Source organism: Vulpes vulpes, chromosome 13 (assembly GCF_048418805.1).
Source record: "Vulpes vulpes isolate BD-2025 chromosome 13, VulVul3, whole genome shotgun sequence".
NCBI lineage: Eukaryota > Metazoa > Chordata > Mammalia > Carnivora > Canidae > Vulpes > Vulpes vulpes.
Window position 1 is genome coordinate 122,131,789 of NC_132792.1, and position 19,710 is coordinate 122,151,498.

General features: G+C 53.7%; 1 protein-coding gene across 1 annotated transcript in view; it reads right to left on the minus strand.

Annotated features, from left to right (window-relative positions):
* Positions 1 to 18,772, minus strand: part of ITPKB (inositol-trisphosphate 3-kinase B) — a 90,229-nt gene extending 71,457 nt beyond the window's left edge. Inside the window, exon 1 of the mRNA XM_072732705.1 lies at positions 16,893 to 18,772. Coding sequence (XP_072588806.1) covers positions 16,893 to 18,761 — 1,869 coding nt within the window. The 5' untranslated portion in view covers positions 18,762 to 18,772. The remainder of the gene's footprint in view (positions 1 to 16,892) is intronic.
* Between the last annotated feature and the right edge of the window lie 938 nt (positions 18,773 to 19,710).

Below are 19,710 nucleotides of genomic sequence, written 5' to 3' on the forward strand. Positions count from 1 at the left end.
TCATGTAAAAATCCTCCACTCGTTCTCCAAAAATCCTCTAAGCCCAGGTAGGAAACAATTCCTCCTTTGTGACAGATTGTCGGTACCAATTTACCAAAGGAGATTTTGCAAATATTATACTTCACTAGACGGAGGAACAAACAGCTCCACCTTTTTTTTATGAGTCACTCAAGTGAAGATGCGCATTTCACATGCTGTGAAGTCACAAGCCTGTCACCAGGCAGAGAAGCAAAGGTGAATGCATACTTAAGCAGATGGCATCCCCACCCTGCTTCCCGGTGGTGGCGACCAGACCCTCCAGCAGACCCTCAAGCTGGCACCACCCCATTAACACTCAAGGCCACTTCCTGGAGCCTCTCCCAAGACAGGAGGCAAAAGGCAGAAAACCAACCCCGCTGCCCACCCGCCCACAGTGAAGGGGGTGATTTAGTGCTGGTTCTAAGCAGAAAAAGTAGTCGGGTCACCACGGTTTGGAGCAGTTTTAAATGATGCACATACTTTTTCTTCTCTGTTTTGTGAACACAAAAGGGGAAGCATTTCTGGGACCTTCAGCAGGACCGTGTTGCAAAACTAAATGCAAAGTGCAGGCTGGGCTGAACAGACCCAAGGGGAAGCTCCAAGGGGAGGCTGCTCCTCGGCCACTGTCCTTGGGGAGGCCCAACAGGAGGCCCAGCCAGGTGCCAAGGAGACACTCCATGCTCCTGCCTGTTCTTTTTATTCCAGGCCCAATGATTAACAGACAGCTTCTCTTAAATACCGGCCCTGTGAGTCAGCCTTGGTGGGATCCTGCGGCCACAGGGGCAGGCAGGTGATGGTGTGGGTGGGTGGGGTCCATGGCAGAGGGGAGGCTGCAGGGGGCCATCACTCTATTCTGGATCAGAGGAGGTGGGGGCAAGATGGGACCTGAAGGGTGATGAAGCACCTCCCTAGGGCATAGAGAGGGCAGTACCCTCAATGGTGGTGTGTGTGTGTGTGTGTGTGTGTGTGTGTGTGTGTGTGTATGACTAATGCACAAGGCTTTTGACATCCTGCCCGTCTTTTACAGCACCTCTGGGGATTTTTTTTTTTTAAAGCCAGATCATTTCACCCAAGAGGACGTACAGATGATAAGCACACGAGAAAATGTTCCAACACCGTTAGCCATAGGGAGAAACAAATTAAAACCATGATGAGAGACCCATGCAACTCTGGAGCTGCTAGAATAAAGTTCAGTAACCATCCCCCCCACCCCGACCCTCTCCCCCACCCCGTGCTGGCGAGGATCTGGGAAACCAGGACTGCTCACACGCTGCTGGTCACACGCTGCCGGTGGGAACACACAGGAGTGCAGTCACTCCGGATGCAGTCTGGCTTATTCTTTTTTTTTTTTTTTTAAGATTTTATTTATTTATTCATGAGAGACAGACAGATACACACACACACAAACAGAGGCAGAGACACAGGCAGAGGGAGAAGCAGGCTCCATGCAGGGAGCCCGATATGGGACTCGATCCCAGATCCTGGGATCACGCCCTGAGCTGAAGGCAGATGCTCAACCGCTGAGCCACCCAGGCATCCCATTCTGGCTGATTCTTAAAAAGCTAAGTATGTGACTACCATATGACCCAGCAATTGCACTCTTGGGCATTCGTCATCACCAAGAAGTGAAAGCTTACAGTTCGCACAAAAACCTGCATGCGCGTGTTCCTGGCAGCTTTGTTCGTGGAGGCTAGACATTACACACAACACAGAGTGACGGCTTCATCAGAGTCTCAAGATGAGTGAAAAGCAAGGGTGAGCAATCCCACTTCCAGCTAAGGTCCCCTGGAAGGCATGGTGCTCACCCCACAGGGGCTCGCCTGGTCTGCGGTGTCTCCTCACCACCCCTCGGGCACCTCCTCCATTCTCACGGGGGCCACCTTCCCATGGTGGCACTATGGTGCCCCCGTGCAAGGAAGCACCACAGCATCTTGCAGTTCCCAACCCCCTACTCAGCTCTGCCCACCAAAGCCATGCCAAGCCAGTCTCTTCCTGCAGGGAAGGAACTTCAGTACAACCAGGTAGTGCAAGCCTGGGCCTCCTGTCTGCCAGTCCCATTGGAATAAACCTTCTTCTCTTGATGGTACCACGTCTCCTAATTTAACTGAGGTCCGCAGGCAGGTACTGCCGCACGATGCCCTCAATTCCAGTATAGGTGTCACTGGTATGTCTGACACACAGCTCGTGTCACTCAGAAGGATCTGGAATGCCTGGGGACCTCCTCTTCTCCATAGTCAGGGGCTCACTTCCCAGCTCCGTGGGCAGCAGCGAGGAGCTCTAACTTCTCTGCTTCCCTCCCCACCAGGCCTGGGAGCTCCGAGGCAGCTCCAGAAGCTCCCTTTTGTTGCAGTTCTATCAATGGAGTGTTTTTGTACAAAGGCCCATTCACTGAAAAGAAAAGAATCCTCTCTTGGTTTCACCTCTGAGAATAGAAAATTGATCTTGAACCAGACTGAAGCACGACTCCAGGGCAACTGTGTGAAGCCAACTCTCTTGTCCCCCCAGATGGATTGTGTCCAAGGCACAAGCAACCCAAATGCTCTCAACCATCCATCTCTAAGGCTTCTGCAATGACCCTCCGTCTCCTCTGCACACAAGACAGCCAGTCCCTGATCCCCATGAAGCCCATGGCCCAGAACTGAACAAAGCCCTCCCTGCACACAGAGCAGCATCTCCTCTGTCCTCCCGGTGACCGACCAACAGACCCACGGGTGGCAGAGAGGAAGGGCTGGGGTCCCAGGCCTGCCATTTACTGGCTGTGCTGTGCAGATAGCAGCCTTGTGTCCATCTGATTGGCAGTCTGCTTGCTTACAAAAATTAAATGAAGTGATTTATAGACAGTGCCTTGCACATAATAGATACTCTTATTTTATGACTATTGTGCACCCCAAGACAGCTCAGCCCTTTTAATAGTTAATTTATGAATCTTTAGTTTTTTCTAAAGATTTTTTATTTATTTATAGAGACAGAGAGAGAGAGAGGCAGAGACACACGCAGAGGGAGAAGCAGGCATCATACAGAGAGCCTGACGTGGGACTTAATCCAGGGTCTCCAGGATCACGCCCTGGGCTACAGGCGGCGCTAAACCGCTGTGCCACCAGGGCTGCCCAATTTATGAATCTTTAATAACATCATTACTCCTGGTGACTTTCACAAGAAGTACTGACAAGCCAAGTTACTTCCATCCTGTCCTTCATGTAGTTGATTTTTTATGTTTTTTATTTTTATTTTTTGATTGATTTTTTTTTAAAGTAGACTCCATGTCTAGCGCAGAGCCCAACATGGGCTCGAACTCACGACCTGATCAGATATCAAGGGTCAGATGCTCCACAGACTGAGCCACCCTCGTGACCCCGTGGAGGGGCACCTCCATTCAGGACTTGCATTCTCCTCTAGAATACCTGGTTGTGAGGTCATGGTGAACTATTTCTTGAGGTTCTTGAATCCTCTTTCTAAAGTCAGTGTCATGTGTCCCCAAAGGGCAGCGGGAAGCCAGGCTGGGATGCTTGGGGCACTTCCCTCCGGGCTGACCCACACGGACCCGGGGCTCCCTCCAACTGCAGCTTCTGGGTGAGCCTCTCCTGCCTCCCCCGCCAGCTTTGTGGCATCTGGGGTCAGCGGCAGCATTGAGGCTAGGCCAAAAGGGACACCATGAAGGGCCTCCAGGCCTGTAGGACTGTGTTCAGCCTCTGCGTTTGTGAATCAGCAGCCTGCAGCGAGGCGGAAGGCAGCCCTCCCGAGGGAGCAGGATCGTTTTTAATGTATAGTGTGATACCGCAAGGCAAACAGGGTCCCAGACACTGCTCCCTACGGCTTCATCCTGAGATGGAAATTAATTAGGGCACTGTGTATTTTTCCAGGTTGGGGCAATAAGAGAGCCTCTGTCCAGCGCCCTGCCACTCATACCACCTCTGAGGTCAAGGCTGCCACATACTAACAAGCTCTGTTAGTGGTTTCATTCCTCCCAGACGCCAGCCTCTAGATCCCAGCAAAGGGCAGGAGTCTGGGGCTGGGGGAAGATGTAAGCAGAGGCCAGGCCAGAGACACATCTCTCCGGAAGGGGGTATGGTCCCAAAACGCCACAGGAAGAAGCCGACCCTTCAGGGTCTGGACACTGCCCAGAGGCTCGTGGGGACCAGCGGCAGGCAGGAAAGATAGGGACCCCAAGGGTTAACACGGCAGGCAGGCTGCCAGCTCCACATCACAGCCATGGAAGAAAGAAGGATTTGCACATCCTGTATTCCATGTGTAGTGAAGCAGAAGCCCGTGTCTGGCAGGCGGGTGCCCCAGGCTGTGGCCACATCTGGCCCAGGCCCGTGCTGCTCTGGTGAGACTTGTCACCACACAGCCCTGGTCCTGCCAGAGCCTGGCTGGGGCTCCGTCCACCACCCCGGCCCTAAGGAGTAGCAGTGTAACCCAGGGGATACTGGGCAGGCTCTCCTCTGCTCCCCTCGGAGGAGGTGCAGGCGGCGCAAAGCAGCCTGCGGACACCTGCCAGCTGGGTCCTCAGGGGCTCGGTTGGGTGCGTGCCGTGAAAGAAAGCATCTCCTTAATCTGAGAAAGAGCCTGCTCTAGTGGGCATGCACCCAGCCTGCCAGAAGGTATGGCATGGGGAAGCCCAGTTAAATCACTTGTTCAGAAACCCCCAGGCCCTGAGAGCCTCAACAATGCAAAGTAGTGGCATCTCATATATGCATATATATTCCCTTCTCTCTCTTAGGAGCTGTGATGGGTGAACAGAGGAGCAAGGGGAGGGAGAGAAAGGATGGGGCTTTCCACACTCCGGAATGAATGCTGGGCCCTCTCCCTGCCTGGATGACCTCGGCCAGTTTCCACCTCAAAAACAGAAGGAAAAGAGACTGGTCCCAGGGGAGTAACCTGACACCCCTTGCCAGCAGTGGAATAGAGTTGGATTGTTTTTTTAGACTCCAAGTTCTGAGCCCTGGTAACAAAGCCTGACCTCTCCTGCAATGGAGAAACCTCTTTGGGGAGTAAATCCTGCCTTCAGTTTTGTCATCCTGCACGAGCTGTACTTGAGATAGGACTGGGGGCCTCCTCACTCAGCGACAAGCGACTCCGACCCACGCCCTTCCCCGGCCAGGTCTGCAGGGTCCACGGGCTGTGCAGCTCACTTCATCTTCTCAACCAGCCATACAGGGATACTGAGGTGGAGGGAAGTGAAGTCCCCCCAAGGACAAACTCAGGGAAAGAATGAGGCTGTGAATTCGGGTCTGCAGGCCGAGCCCCTGCTTCCTGCGCCTGTCCTACTCCTGTACACATCAGAGCAGCCCTCCCTATAATCCGAAGGTGGTACCATCAGCCCCATCCTACAAATGTTGAAATGAGGGCCAGAAAGGAAGGCATTTCTCTAGAGTCACACAGCTTGCACTCAACCCACTGAGGCCACACCAGTCAACTGGGGTGGGGACAGGCGGCCTTCCATCCTTCCACATCACATTTACATGCACTGTGTACACACTGCATCTTTTAGCAGCTGCCTGTCAATCTGCATGGAGTTCAGTGCAGGGCATTAAGGCTTGCGGAGGGGGTGCAGGGAGCAACTTGTCTCTTCCTTTCTAACCTCCTAAAGCCTTTGGATCCACAAGAGTCCTTTTGCTTGGCCATGTCTAACAGAGGTGGCAGCGTCCTCAAGGTCTCATCAGACTCCCTTTCTGGGGGGCCAGTGCTCAAATTCCGTCTCCCTTCCCCTGGCTGCACAACACGCACAGGAGCTGCCTGCCTGTCACCTGCCAACATCAACTCATTATTTATTAGCTCCTCTTTCATCTACGAGCTTGTATTTATGGCCATAAGACTTGCTCTTGAGTTTCACAAATCTCAAGTCCATCTGCTGGCATCAGCTTTGCCTCTGAGGGCAGATCCCAAAGGACAGAGAGAGCATGCACCAGGCCATTCTCTCTCCAGCACAGGCGTCTGCAGACAGACACAGACATGGCACATAAGTGCCTGATGTCTGGGCAGCCACTGGGGCACAACATTTGCTCGTCAGCCCAGGTAGCCAGCTGTATACAGAAGTTTCTGGATCTAGCCCAGGGCCCAGCCATACTTAGGGAACGTCCAGTCTATACCTGCCGAATGTAACACCTGCTCTAAAAACTGGAGGCTTCACTGCATTCCTCCCTTTAGCTTTCTAGGACGCAGAAGAGAAAAACACTGCATGATACTGGAGAAAACCAACGCCCCCATTAAGTATCCTCAAACTCTAGATGAGCATGGTCTCCTCTCCATTATTCAGGAGCTCACAGCCCTGTGCCAGGAACATTGACCCCTACCTTGCGGCCCCCTTGGCACCTGCTCTGGCTTCTTGAACTTCCATCACTTTTGCTCCCAACCTATGTGTGAGACCGCAAAGCCCAGGCAGGATGCTTCGTCTGCAGTCCACTCTGGCCGAGATGGTGGTGCAGGCAGGAGTCAGCTGTACTGATGGCTCATGTAAAGTAGGACATGGATCCCAGAATGCCTACTCACTGCTGCTCCCTGCCCTCACGGCGACATCCCCATCAGGACTGGCCCGGTTGGGCAAGAGGGGACTGCTTCCGACACAGCCCTTGGCAACTTTTGGTTTGGCGACACAGACGTGGGACCATCTTGCACGAGTGCAGCCTGCCTTTGTCCATCCTCTCTCAGGAAAGCTTTCAAAGCAGTGTCCTCGTGCTCATAATTAAAACTAGTTTAGTCAGGAAAGACTCACACTCTGAAAATGACAAGACGAGACCTCACTAGAGCCTTGCAAAGGCCACGTGAGCTAGAAAGGCTTTATCCATATACCCATTTCACAGATGAGGAGCCAGAGCCCAAAGAGGCCAGGTGCGGATCTGAGCAGCACAGGTCCTTCCAACACACTGCATTCCAGGAATGCACCCAGCAGAGTTCCCAGAGGAGGCCCTGCACCTGCCACCTGCCCAATGACTTGGAATGAATAAGATACTCAATGCTAATGAGCCGTGCCACTGTGACGGTGGCAGGGAAGGGTGGAAGAGGCATTCAAAACATCTTAGACTAAAATACCAACTATGAACCTAGGTTGCTCAGTCGGTGAAGCGTCTGACTTCAGCTTGGGTCATGATCTCTGGGTCCTGGGATCAAGTCCTGCATCAGGCTCCCTGCTCAGTGGAGGGTCTGTTTAAGATTGTCTCTCTCCCTCTCCCTCTGCCCCTCCCCCTGCTCTCGTGCTTTCTCTCAAATAAATAAGTAAAACCTTAAAATAAAACAAATAAAATAAAATACCAACTACAAGGCATTCAAAATGTCCCCCACAGCAGCCATCTCTGCATCCTGAGATACTACTAACTTCCAGTAGTTTCCCAAACCTCAACAGTGTTTTCCCAGCCTCCCAGCTCCACCACGCAGCAAGCACATTTCCTACCCTCAGCCCAGCAACCTGAGTGTCAGGATTTGCCGTCCCCACAAAACGTCCTAGCCATTTCTTAAGCTACCGGCTGCGGTTGGATTTTCCACTTGACATTGTTAAGAGATCAAACTGTCTATGTCATTGTCGTACACGGGCCTTTTCAGTTTCCTGCTACCAGATTCAGGTTAGATAAGCATTACAGAAGTGATACTTCCAAGTTCCTCTCTCTAACCCAGCTGGAGCCGTCTCCCCATAGCTAAGAGGTACACTTTATTAAATCCACGCTTCGGGTAGCTAACTTGTAAAAACACTACACAACAGTACACACCCACACAGAGCAGAGGATCAGACAAGCATCAGCTCCCGGACAGCTATGGAGGAAGCCCTTCTCAGGAGATCCTGCAGAATCACACACTTTACGACCCAGCCATCAATTGCCATAGAGAAGGCGAAAACAAATTGAGCTGAGCCTGGAAAGAATGTCAGTGAAATTGGAAAAACACTTGCTGGAAACTGCCTGGGGGGTGCAGTGACCTCCCCTGGACCTGCCCAGGCTCTACCAGCTGGCACTATACCAACAGAGATTGCAGATGGCCCTGGGGGATGGCCAGCCAGCAGATACCTCCTTCCCCATCCCTGTGGCAGGCCAGACCCTCTCTGCAGAGTATGAGAGCCATGAGTGCTGATAGGATAAAAAGCTTCTCCTTGGAAAACACCAGTTTATTCATTTTGGTGAAAGTGGTGAGGGGGGCAGCATGCTGAGGACCCTTTACAACTAAATAGCTGTGGATGCCCCCAAAACCAAAGGCACAAGTCCCCTAACCCCTGCCCTCTGATGCACTGAGAACAACTTTACAAACGTGGGCAAGGGGAGAGCCCCCTGTGGGAGGAGCTCCTCGGGGCCTCACCCCACACCAGTAATATACCTTATCACCTCTAAATTGTGCCACCCCTAATCTTAGTCACCAGGTCAATGGAAATAATCTCCAGGCCTCTGTTTGAGATGCTGTATCAGTTCATTTTCCCTTTCCACCTGAACTTTACCACACACACACACACACACACACACACACACACACACTGTTAGACTAACAGTCGAACAGCAAACTCAGAGAGGGAGGCTCTTTTTCACCCTCCACCCCCACCCTGGGCCGGGTGAGAAGTCTCCCAACTTATTCCAGGGTGGGGAGTAAAAACGTAGCCCCCCTTCCTCATTAAATTATACACAGAGATTACTTGCAGAGGCTGGTTCTGCTTGCTTACTGGCTGTAGCTCCTAGTTTCTGGTTCCTTGTAAAACTTAGCTGGTTTAATACAAAAGAGAAGTAAACATTTCAGGAAATAAAAAATGTCGTATTGACTAGAGGCCTGCAGAAGACACTTCCACTGAATGGGCTTCCATGAAGTGATAACAAGCCAATAAAATGCCCAAGTAAAGCTCAACGGAGGGGAAAGATCTGATTTCTAACAGCTAATTCTCAATGGAATGGTCGAGAAACACACCAGTTAGTCAAAAGTCTGTGTGTTGACTTCTTACAAGTCACGCTTCATCAGAGGCCCGCCAGGTGTGGCCTTCAAGGGAGAGCCTCAGAGAGGTCTCCCCTGTGAACACAGGGTGAAAGGTGCCAGCGCAGACCCACAGCATGTACTCCTACAGGCGACCTATTTCACTGTGTGTCTCCCAGATTCTCAGCCCTAACGGACTCCCATCTCTGAGACTGGACGCGAGGAAACCAGTCCAGGAACTAGAGACGGAAGAGGCGGCCAGCCTGGTTCCCGGTGTCCCACCTGGTCCACGGCCTGAGGATTCACAGCTGGCCTGGAAATACCGGCCTTTGAGAAATTCATTGCCTTGCAGCCTTTTGGGCTGGGGCAGAGTCACTTCCCAGGATTGCACTGGGATGAAAATGGAAGCACAACAAAATCTGAGCATTGCTACAGAGCGTTTCTGGCAAGGGGCCCAGCGGATTTCCCAAGCAGACACTGGGAAGGTCTCCCAAGCCCACCTCGACTAGCACCTGCTGCTGCGGAAAACGGTGCCTCCCTTGACACTCAGAGGCCCGCAACATCACACCTGTTCTCTCCACCTTCCCTGGGGGCTAGCAGGCCAGGTGCAGACAGGGATGTCACCGAGTCTCCCCAACCCTGGTCAGGCACCCTTAACTCTATGGCAGCAAGGTCACAGGAGGAAGCGATGAGTTCACTTCCATCCTCCTTCTTCTCCTTTGTTCTCCACCTTCTAGATGGTTCGACCTTTTCCTTCATGGGTAGACAATGCTGCAAGGATACCATAGCTCATTCATCCATCCCTCCCTCCCTTTAACAAATCTTTTGAAAACATGTACTACATTTAAAGCCCAGGTTGATCTCCCAACAGGAGCAAGGAGCTTATATACTAACTGAGGGTTTTTTAAAGATTTTATTTATTTATTCATAAGAATACACAGAGAGGAGAGAGAGAGAGGCAGAGACACAGGCAGAGGGAGAAGCAGGTTCCATGCAGAGAACCTGACGTGGGACTCGATCCCAGGTCTCCAGGATCACACCCTGGACTGAAGGCGGTGCTAAACTGCTGAGCCACCCGGGCTGCTCCTAAATCAAGTTTTTTAAGTGAAAAGAAGAGTAAATGTGGTCTTGTCACTACATTGAACATTCTCTGGCCTTGCCTTCCTCATCTGTAAAATGTGGGTATTGGTGGAAATGAGCTTTAGAGCCTCTCCCGGATCCAGCGCTGCCTTATGAGAACTACATACACTATGGAAAAAGCTCTTGTTTTTTTAATACCAAGAAATGAGGTTCAGCTTCCTAATGGGATCATATACACACCTGGTGTCTTTCAGCCAAGGAGACCTGAACTGTCTTTCAAATAATAGTTCACTCCTGGGAAAATGAATGACTAAGGGTCTGGGAGCAGCACAGTGGGACTCAAGGTTGGTGGCAGAATGATAGCAAGTCGAGTGTGAGACCAGGACAGCAGGTTTTTCCCAACCTCCAGGGTGGCCTGGAACCATGTGTCTGAGGGACTGCTACGATGCTGGTGCTCCTGCTCTGTGTGTCGGGATCACCTACAGGGCCAATAACCTCCATCCATGAAGTCAACAGTATGCCATTCCATGAAGTGCATGGTCTCAGGAGGGCCGGACATACAAAATCCCACATATCCAGCTGTTGAAATGGCAGGCAGTTGGTGCTCTGAATAGTTTTTTGTATTATGAAAGAATTCACATTCGGGTTTGGTTTGATTTCCTAAACAGTATGCTCCCCAATTCGTGAAAAATACATCTTTCCCCAGGCTGATTCTATGTGGCCAGGGAAAAATCCCTGCAGGGCCCACTCTGCACAACCTGCAATGCCCAGACCTTCCATAGAACCTTCCACCCCAAAGGAGTGACCACAACATGGTCTAGGAGTTCAGAGTTAATTCTGAATCACCTGCTGATGACCTGAAGTCTATACAAGTTTTTTCTACCAAAATATAAAATTCTTCCCATTAAATACCTCAAAACTCCTCCTTTAGCTAACTAAGTTGAAACCTGCCAAAATAAAACAAGCCTCGACAATCTTATCGATACCCCTAGGAGTATAAATAAACGACACAGAACTAATCTAATCTGTGACTACATTCGACGGTACATGCCAACAAAATCGGAGAAGTGACTACAGTGCTTTAAGAACAAAAGCCCTGAAAGTGATTTATGTGACACCTGAAATGCAGCTCTCTAAAAGCAGCACCTGGTTAGTTTAATAACTTGTGAAACCCAAAGGCCAGGTAAACCCTAAGCTGTGCTTCTGTGATGCCTCCACATCGATCTCTCTTTTTCTCTATAGCTCCCCTTTGATAAAACAGTCATCTGAAGTGTTGGCTCTGTGCAGGACCACCTGTCTGCAAACTCAAATATCTAAGGGGGTCAAAGCCCTCAGGTGATGGAGTGCATCTTTTACTTTTCAGGTTAACATTTTGGTATCCAACCACTACGTTTGTGAGAATCTTGGGTATGAGATTATTTATGAGAATCTCAGGTATGGGGCGACCTGGGTGGATCAGTGGTTGAGCGTCTGCCTTTGGCTCAGGTCGTGATCCCGGGGTCCTGGGATCAAGTCCTGTATTGGGCTCCCACAGGAAGCCTGCTTCTCCCTCTGCCTATGTCTCTGCCTCTCTCTCTCTGTGTCTCTCATGAATAATAAATAAAATCTTTAAAAAAAGAGAGAGAGAGAGAGAATCTCAGGTATGGCATCGAGAATTGATGATGCTTTTTCCATGTGATAGGACAAAGAAGCACTCTTCGGGTAAAGAGAGGCAGATTGATTAACGGGTCTTAAGTAAAAGCACAAAGTTAAACATGCCCAGTTTCAGCCTCACTGTTTGAGAGCCACACTTTCAGACACCTTGACGCATACTTCACAGATGCTGAGTTTTACTTCAAAAGTCTAGAATTAAACAGCCCCAGACAGCCCCAGGTCTGCCTATACAGAACTAGACAGACCTCCAGGGGATCATCTTCATGCAACACGCACATTTTAAAAGGAGGAAACTGCACCACAGAGGTCGTCCTGGGGCCTCTTTCCCTCTCTGAGTCTTGGTTTCCTTCTCCCTAAACAGAGCAGAGTTAACACCTGAACCTCACATGGATGACTCAGAGTCGTCCCAGATCGCAAGGGTCAAAGGAGCTGAGGCCATGTCAGAAAGATCCTCCCCACGGACACGGGAGAAAAGTGTGCCCCATCTAAGGCAAACACATGTGCCACCCGAACTCCAAACCACACAAATCTGAGCCTTCTGTATTCTCATCTAGAGAAGGATTTTCTATTTAAAAGTTCTCACCATTACATTCTTTTTTTGGTAAGTACCCCTCTAACACTTTTAAATTTTAACTCGGTTTACCCAAAATAAAAGTTTTATTCTTCTCAAAACCACATAAAACCATTTTAACCTTTTTTTAAAAATTCTTTTTAAGTAGGCTCCACACCCAACGTCGGGCTCAAATTCATGACCCTGAGACTGAGAGTCACATGCTCCACCAACTGAGCCAGCTAAGCACCCCCCCATAAAACCACTTTAAATTGTTTGAATTTCTTACTCTGTGTATTAGTTTCTCTCTCTCTCTCTCTCTCTCTCTCTCTCTCTCTGTCTCTCACAAAAGCAAACCAAAACAAAAAAACACAGAACTACTCAATATTTTTTAGAAAGGAAAGGAAACAAAATTCCAAGAGCCCTTAAAAAATAGTAAGCACTGGATCCAGACTCGCACTGGGGTCCCTGCTCTGCAGAGTCTGCTTCTACCTCTCCCTCTGCCTCTGCTCATGCTTGCTCTCTCGCAAATAAATAAATAAAACCTCAAAAAACGGCAAGCATTAAGAAGGGCAAGGATTTTGTATGATACTTCTCTATGGATCCCCTAGGCAATTAGGCCAGGGTTTTGTTTTGCTTTCCGTACACATAATTGATAAGACAATTTTGGAAGAAATCAATAAAAGCTACTTTTTAGAGTAAGATGCGTGCATATCTTAACTCATGGCATTAAGCCTGGGGTTTCCGCAGCCGCATACTCCTAATGGAATGACAGAGGGAAGGCAAGAAGTGCTGATGGGATTTTTAGTTGTCTTAAAGAACAAAAAGCAAGAACACCACCCTTGCTCAGTGCAATTCGCTTCTGTTCAGATGGCAGAGACCAGTTAGTGTGAGCGTGGCTAAGTTAAGCCCTGGGACACAAGGCATATAATACAATCACTTCTGAGCCAATTTCGAGCATCTGATCCTTTATGAACAGACAGGTATGAAGCCTGGGAGCCCTCTCCTTCAGGGACAGGCCTCTGTGTCAGGCTGTCAGAAGCAAAAAGCCTACACTGTGGGTGTTTCTGAGGCTGTCTGCACAGCTCCTGCTGGTGGAAGCAAGGGAGGAGACCAGCCTTCCCAGCACATTTCCACCAGTGAAAAGGCTGCTGCTGATGTGCATAATCTAAATGGCTAAAGAATCTGCAGAGTGCACTCCCAAGCTACCTGCTTTTCACTTTGTCTGCAACCACAGGGAGGGCTTTGGGATTCCGGTCTGCAGGCCCCTGGGGCTTCCACCCATGATGAGTGGGAGAGACCCAGCTTCAGGCTTCCCTGGACTGTGGCCACGGCCCACACAGCTCCCCACAGTCACTCCTCCGCAGAAAGAGAGGAGGCGCCACACAAGGCACGACAGGGTTAACTCTGAGGAAAGGTGGGTTCTCAGTGTGGGGCTGGGGCAGGGGCACTTGGTGACTGGCAGGCTGAACGTGTCATTTCAAATCTGTGAGCCAGAGTGGGCGTTAGTGTGTGTGTGTGAGAATATGTGAGGGTATGTGTGAGGGGAACGTGCAGGAGTCAGTGTGAATGTATGTGCAAGCATGTGTGAGGGTGAATGTATATGAGGGGCAATGTGTGTGAGCAGAAGTGTGTGTGGGGGGAACATGCATGAGGGGGAGTGTGTATGAGGGTATCTATGAGCACTGAGGGTAAATGTGGGAGTGTGAGGTCGTGAGAAATGAGTGTGAGCACTTGAGTGCACTATGAGAGCAAACACATAAGAGTGAATGAGTGAGTGTGATCACGTGTGAGCATGAACATGAGGGTGTGTGAGCATGTGAACATGAGAAGTTAAGGCTTGTGAGCACTTAAATGTGAACATGAACATGTGAGTGTGTGAATATGTGAGTGTGAGCATATGTGAGGGTGACCAGGTGGGGGTGTATATGTGAGTGTGAGTGTATGTCAGTGTATGAGTGGGTGAGTGTGAGCATGTATGAGTGTGTGAGTATGTGGATGTGAGTGTGCGTGAGGATGACGGTTGTGTGTATGTGTGTGTGTGTAGGTAAGTGTGGACGGAGCGTGCGTGAGTCTGACGGGCTGAGAATTGTGCACCCGCAGTGCACTGCAGCCCTCCAGGCAGAAGCAACAGGGTCCCCAGAAGAGAAGGGGTTCCTCAGACAGCACCCGCTCGGGTTTATCTATAAAGCACTGAGAGCACAGCCAAAAGGCCCAGTTGATCAAGATGTCTGGCCTTCTGTGGACAAAATAGCAATATCAGGTAATCACAGATAAGATTCCACCATAACAATCTATACAAGAAAAAGAAAACCCACCTTATCGTGCAAGCATTCACCCAAAAGCTGAAAAGTCCCTAAGATCCCATAATTTCCAGTTGGCTGCCCACCCTTCCCCCACACACTCCCTCCCCACTGGCCCCTCCCCACCGGCCTCACCTGACTCAGAGTGAAGCTGGAGGGGATTTTTCCCTGGCTCTCCTCTGTGGGTGTCTGAAAACCTTTGGCAAGGTGGGAAGGAGGCTGGATACAAGGCAGGCCTCCTTTTTAAATTTTCATTTTAATTAACTTATTTTTAAATGTGGGGCTTGAACTCAGGACCCTGGGATCAAGACCTGAGCTGAGCTCAGGAGTAGGAGGCTTAACTGTCAGACCCTGCCCACCACCGCCACCCCACCCCCCTCGCCTCACCTCTACCTGGGGACCTGTCTGCTAACAGAACACCACTCAACCATCTGACCTCTCAGTTGGCATCCTTCTGGCAAATGAAAAAAAAATTAGCACCCGTCATTATTGATCTCCCCTTTAGCTGACTTTCTGACAACAGTCCTTTTCACACATCGGGACACAGAAGCTGTTTTGAGAAACAGCTAATAGGAGTTGCTAATCCACCACTAGAAAGGCCCAGTGGAAAGCTGGAGAACAAGTTAAAGCACCTTTGGCCGTGCCAGTGACGCTTCTGGGTTTTAAAAGCCAAGGGGAAGAGTGGAACGGAGGACCATCCCCTCCACTAGGCCTGTAATTGTCGGCACCAAGGTAGAGAGATGTGAGCCCCACCTGCCAGAAGCAGCACTTTACAGCTTGTCCACCTCTTTCCAGGTGTACCATCCCTCCCCCAAAGTTGGAGTCCCCGTGCCCACAAGCCCTGGCCTGCCACAAAACGCCAGGGTGATGGGGCCCGATTTTGCATACACATTTGCCTCCCCTATCGTTGGCAGCAAGCGGAGTCTCAGGAAAAGCAACGCCTGGTCTTCAAAAATTCAGACTGTGATGAGTTAAGTGGGAGCCAAGAAGAGGGGCGTGCTTTGAGGTCCAAAATACTTTCGAGAAGGATGCAGAGTAGAAGCTTAAAGTCCTGAGTGGCCGTGGTCAGAGATACTGGGGGACGATGAACAGTATTTGATCTTCGAGATGAAGTCAGAAGGCTACCTACTACGATAAAATGCAGACTTTCCCCCAGGGTAGCACAAGAACCGCCCCCTCCCCCAACCCCCTTGCGCACTGAACTAGGAAATTCCCCATACTCTGGAAAAGTCAGAGAAAGTCCGGACCTTTTCAGAAGTGCTAGCTTCAACTTCAACGTCTTCTGTAAAACACTGATCCTCCTCAGAGTGAAAACAGCCTGCGACTAAGATTCACTACGTAATAGAAATAAACTCCTGTCTACTGCCATGACCAGAATAAGATGTCAGTATGATCAATCAGAACAAATGCACTCAAAGGGCACCTGGTGGCTCAGTCAGTTGAGCATCTGCCTTCAGTTCAGGTCATGATCTCGGGGTCCCGGGATCAATTTCTGCATCAGGCTCCCTGTTCATCGGGGAGTCTGAGTCTCCCTCTCCCTCTGCCCCTACCCTCACTTGTTCTCTCTCACTCTCTCTCTCTCAGATAAATTAAAAAAAAAAATCTTAAAACAAACAAAATGCATTTGAAAACATACCTGAGAAGTACCAATACTGGCCAATAAGCATAAGCATATGCATTAGGAGCTATCTAGCCTAGACGGATCACCCAGTGCTTGCTCAGGCAATACAACCCAGTATAACATTCTGTTATTTAAAAAAAAATTGTCTGCGTAGCTCAAAGCATGAGTTTTGTTTTTAATTCATACATCAAACTGTATCTTGGTTACACAGATCCCACAAATACTACAATGTCCTGACTTAACCACCTGAGGCTGGGTGGTTCTTCACCCAGTCCACGGGCCACAAGCATATCTACAGGTTTTGGAGCCCTGTCACAGAATCACATGGCTCATTTTCCTGGTCTATTAGTAGAAGCGGAGGTAACTGGATGACCTTGTCAGTTTTCCTCCGCCCAAACGTATCACACAATTAAGTGTTTCGCTTGATCAGACAAAAGCTATGCTCAGCAGCTCTGTTCATTATCTTCGGGGATTAATCGGGAAGCTTCTGGTAACACTCATGTCTACTATCTCCCCGAGAAGTGAGTGGTGACCTGACAGGGAGGTCCCATAAAATACTGTTTTTTTATGACGTACATGGAAGTAGCCATCGAAGTGACTCAATTCACTATCCAAGCTACAGAGTGCATGGCCAGTGTGTAGGTACCTCCCCAGCAAACACCCCAGGAGAGGATCCTTGGTAAGTGGAGACTGCCCCAGGGCCCTGATCAGAGTCCTCCGGACTCAGTAGAGAGGACAAACAAGAGGGGCATGCAAATGAGTTGAGGGAAAATCTCAGAATGAGACTTACCACTCTGGGCTTCTGCTGGTCCAGGGTATGCAGGAAGGCAGAGTTGGGATCCAGGCAGCGCTCAGGGTCACTGGAGATGTCCTCCTCCGAGTCTTCGTAGGAGGAGGAGAAGCCAGTGGAGGAGGCAGAGGAAGAGGACAGCTTCCTCAGCGGCAGGCTACCCCGAGGGCTTCCCTGTGGGTCCTCCAAGGTCCCGTCCTCCTGGGCACCCATGTCGGTAATGATGACAGCAGGTATACTGCTGGGGCTGCATGCCTCTTTCAGGGAAGGCTGGTCCTTCTGATCTGGGGAGAGCAGCTCAGGGCTGGGCTGGGCGGCTCTGTCCTGCTGGGGGCCTCCCCAAGGGCCTTCGGAGGGTACCCCTGTGCCACACGTCCAGGCCAGATGGGCTGCCTCCACCGGCACGGCCACCCTGTCCCCTGAAAGGCACGGAGGTTCTTTCGGATCTTTTGCGGTTTCCCAGGAAGGCAAAGGCTCCAGCATTCCACCAGGGGCAATTCCAGCCTCCACCTCCGGGGTGGAGGCCCCTGAGCGGAGGCCCCCGAGCAAGCCCAGGGTGGTCGTGGGCGTCAGAGATCCTTCATCCGCCCCCCTGGAGCGCTGCGGGGGCTCCCCAACCACCGGGGCCCCACCCCGGGTCACCTCGAGGCCTCCGGAGGAGCCCGGGTCTGGGAGTGGCCTGACCCGGCTCTCAGAAAGCTGCGAGGGTGCGTTCACAGTCCCGTCCTCGGGCCTTCTGGCTTCAGGCGCCCCGGAGCCCCGCACGCCAGGGCCACCGCCACCAGGAGGGTCTTTTTTCCCCACCTTCCCGGGGGGCTCTCCGCTGAGGGGCCCGCCCCTCTCCGCGGCCAGGCTTGTTGCACTGCCCAGAGGCTGCCCCTGACTCTGCACCGGGGGCTCCCCCGGCCGCTCGGGGAGGCCAGGGTCGTGCGCATGGCGGGGCCCACTGGCTGTGGCTCTCGCTGCCCCCTCTGCGGCCGTCGCTGAGTGGACGCCGGGCAGCCCCAACGGGGGAGCCGGGCAGCTGCGTGCTCCCGAGGGCGGGGAGACCCTCTCGTCAGTTTCCATGAGTCGGGGTGGGCCACAGCGGGGTCTGGCGAGGCTCCCCTTCTCCATTCTCGCAGAAGCGGCTGCACCCCGCGCCCCTGGTTCCGACCGGGCGGCCGGGCCGGGAAGGGGGGCCGCCCCCTCGCCGCCCTCGGAGGGGCACGGGCCCGGCGCCCTTCCGCTCCGGCCAGGGCCGGCCTCCGAAGTCTCCGGACATTGGTCCCCCCACGACTTGGTCCTGCGTTCCTCGCTCTGGGCCAGGGCCCGCCCTGGGGGCTGGCTGCTGCTGCGGAGGGGGCACGGGGAGGGCGAGCGGGCCCTGCCCAAACGCGGGCTGCGGGGCGCCAGGGCGGCGGAGCTCTGCGCCTGGATGTGCGCCTCGAACAGGCCCACCTTCTGGTTCACCTGCACGTTCTGCAGCTCGCGCTGCAGGATTCGCAGCTTCCTCTGGGCCTCCCCGGGCCCCGGGGGCGACAGGGACGCGGCGGCCACCGCCGGCTGCCCGTGCCCCGGCGGGCGGCCCGCCCCACTCGGGCTGCTCAGGCCGCCCACGCCGCCGCCGCCGCCGCCGCCGCCGCTCGGCCTGCGCCGGCCGCTCCGCCAGCCCCCGGGGCTCCCGGGCTCCTCGGGCGACGACGACTCGGCCGGGGGGAAGAGGAAAGAGGCGCCTCTCCCGGGGCTGAAAACGCTGCCGGGGCTCAGCACGGCCCTCGCCGGCGGTGGGGGCGTCTCGCTGCCGCTGGGCCGGGGGCCGCCGCTCGTCACCTGCTCGGCGCTGTTCATGCCCGCCAGGCCGTTGAGCGCACAGCAGTACACAGCCATAGTACTGGGGCCGCCGCGCTGCCCGCCGCCGCGGCTCCCGCGCCGGCCCCGCCGCCGGCGTCCGCTCCGCGCGGCTCCCGGCTCAGCCCCGGAGGCCCGGCGGCCGCGGCTGGGCGCGCCGGGGCGGTGGCATGGCCGGGGCTGCGGGCGGGGGGCAGCGCCGAGGGCCCGGCCCCCGCCCGGAGCTCCATACACTACGGCGCCGCTGTGGAGACACAAGGACGACAGTCAGGACCCGGGGGGCGAGCGCAGGGGCGGGGGGGCGGGGGCGGCGGGCGCTGCGCGGTGGGGTCGCGGGCGCTGGGCGTCTCGGCCCCCCCCCCGCCCCAGGCAGGGACGCTCGCGGGGTCCCCACCACGCCCGCCCGTAACAGTCCTGCCCCGGCCACACGGGCGGGGCCGCGGACGGCTGCGCGCGGGCGCGGGCGCGGGCGCGGGGACCCGGACGCCTCCGAGGGCGCGGACGGCAGGTCCGCCGCGTGCGGGTCCCCTCGGCCCGAGCAAACCGGGCCACGCACGGGGGAAGGGCAACGCTCCCCGGGCCGCGGCGCCCGCCGCTCCACCCCCGGGCCCCAGGGACTCTCTCGGGGGAACCCGGGCGGGACCAGCCGCCCAGCTGCCTGCGCCGGGCTGCACGGGGACGCCTGCGCGCCGCCGCTGACCCCCGCCCGGGCTCGGCGCCGGGCCCCTCGGCCTACGAAGGCCTGGGTGGGTGCTCCGCAGGGCCGCCTGGGTGCTCCGCGGGGCCGCCGCCAAGGCAGCTTCCAGCGCCGGCCTCGTCGCCTGTCCCCAGACAAGGGTGTTGTGGGAGGGTGGGCGCGCCCGGGGCCGAGGCGCTGCGGGTCCCCGGGGCCGGAGCCATACCGGCGCCCCCGTGGAGGGGTGTGTGTGTGCGTGTGTGTGGACGCGCACGGGGACGCGGCCCTCCGCACGCCCTGTCCGAGGACGCG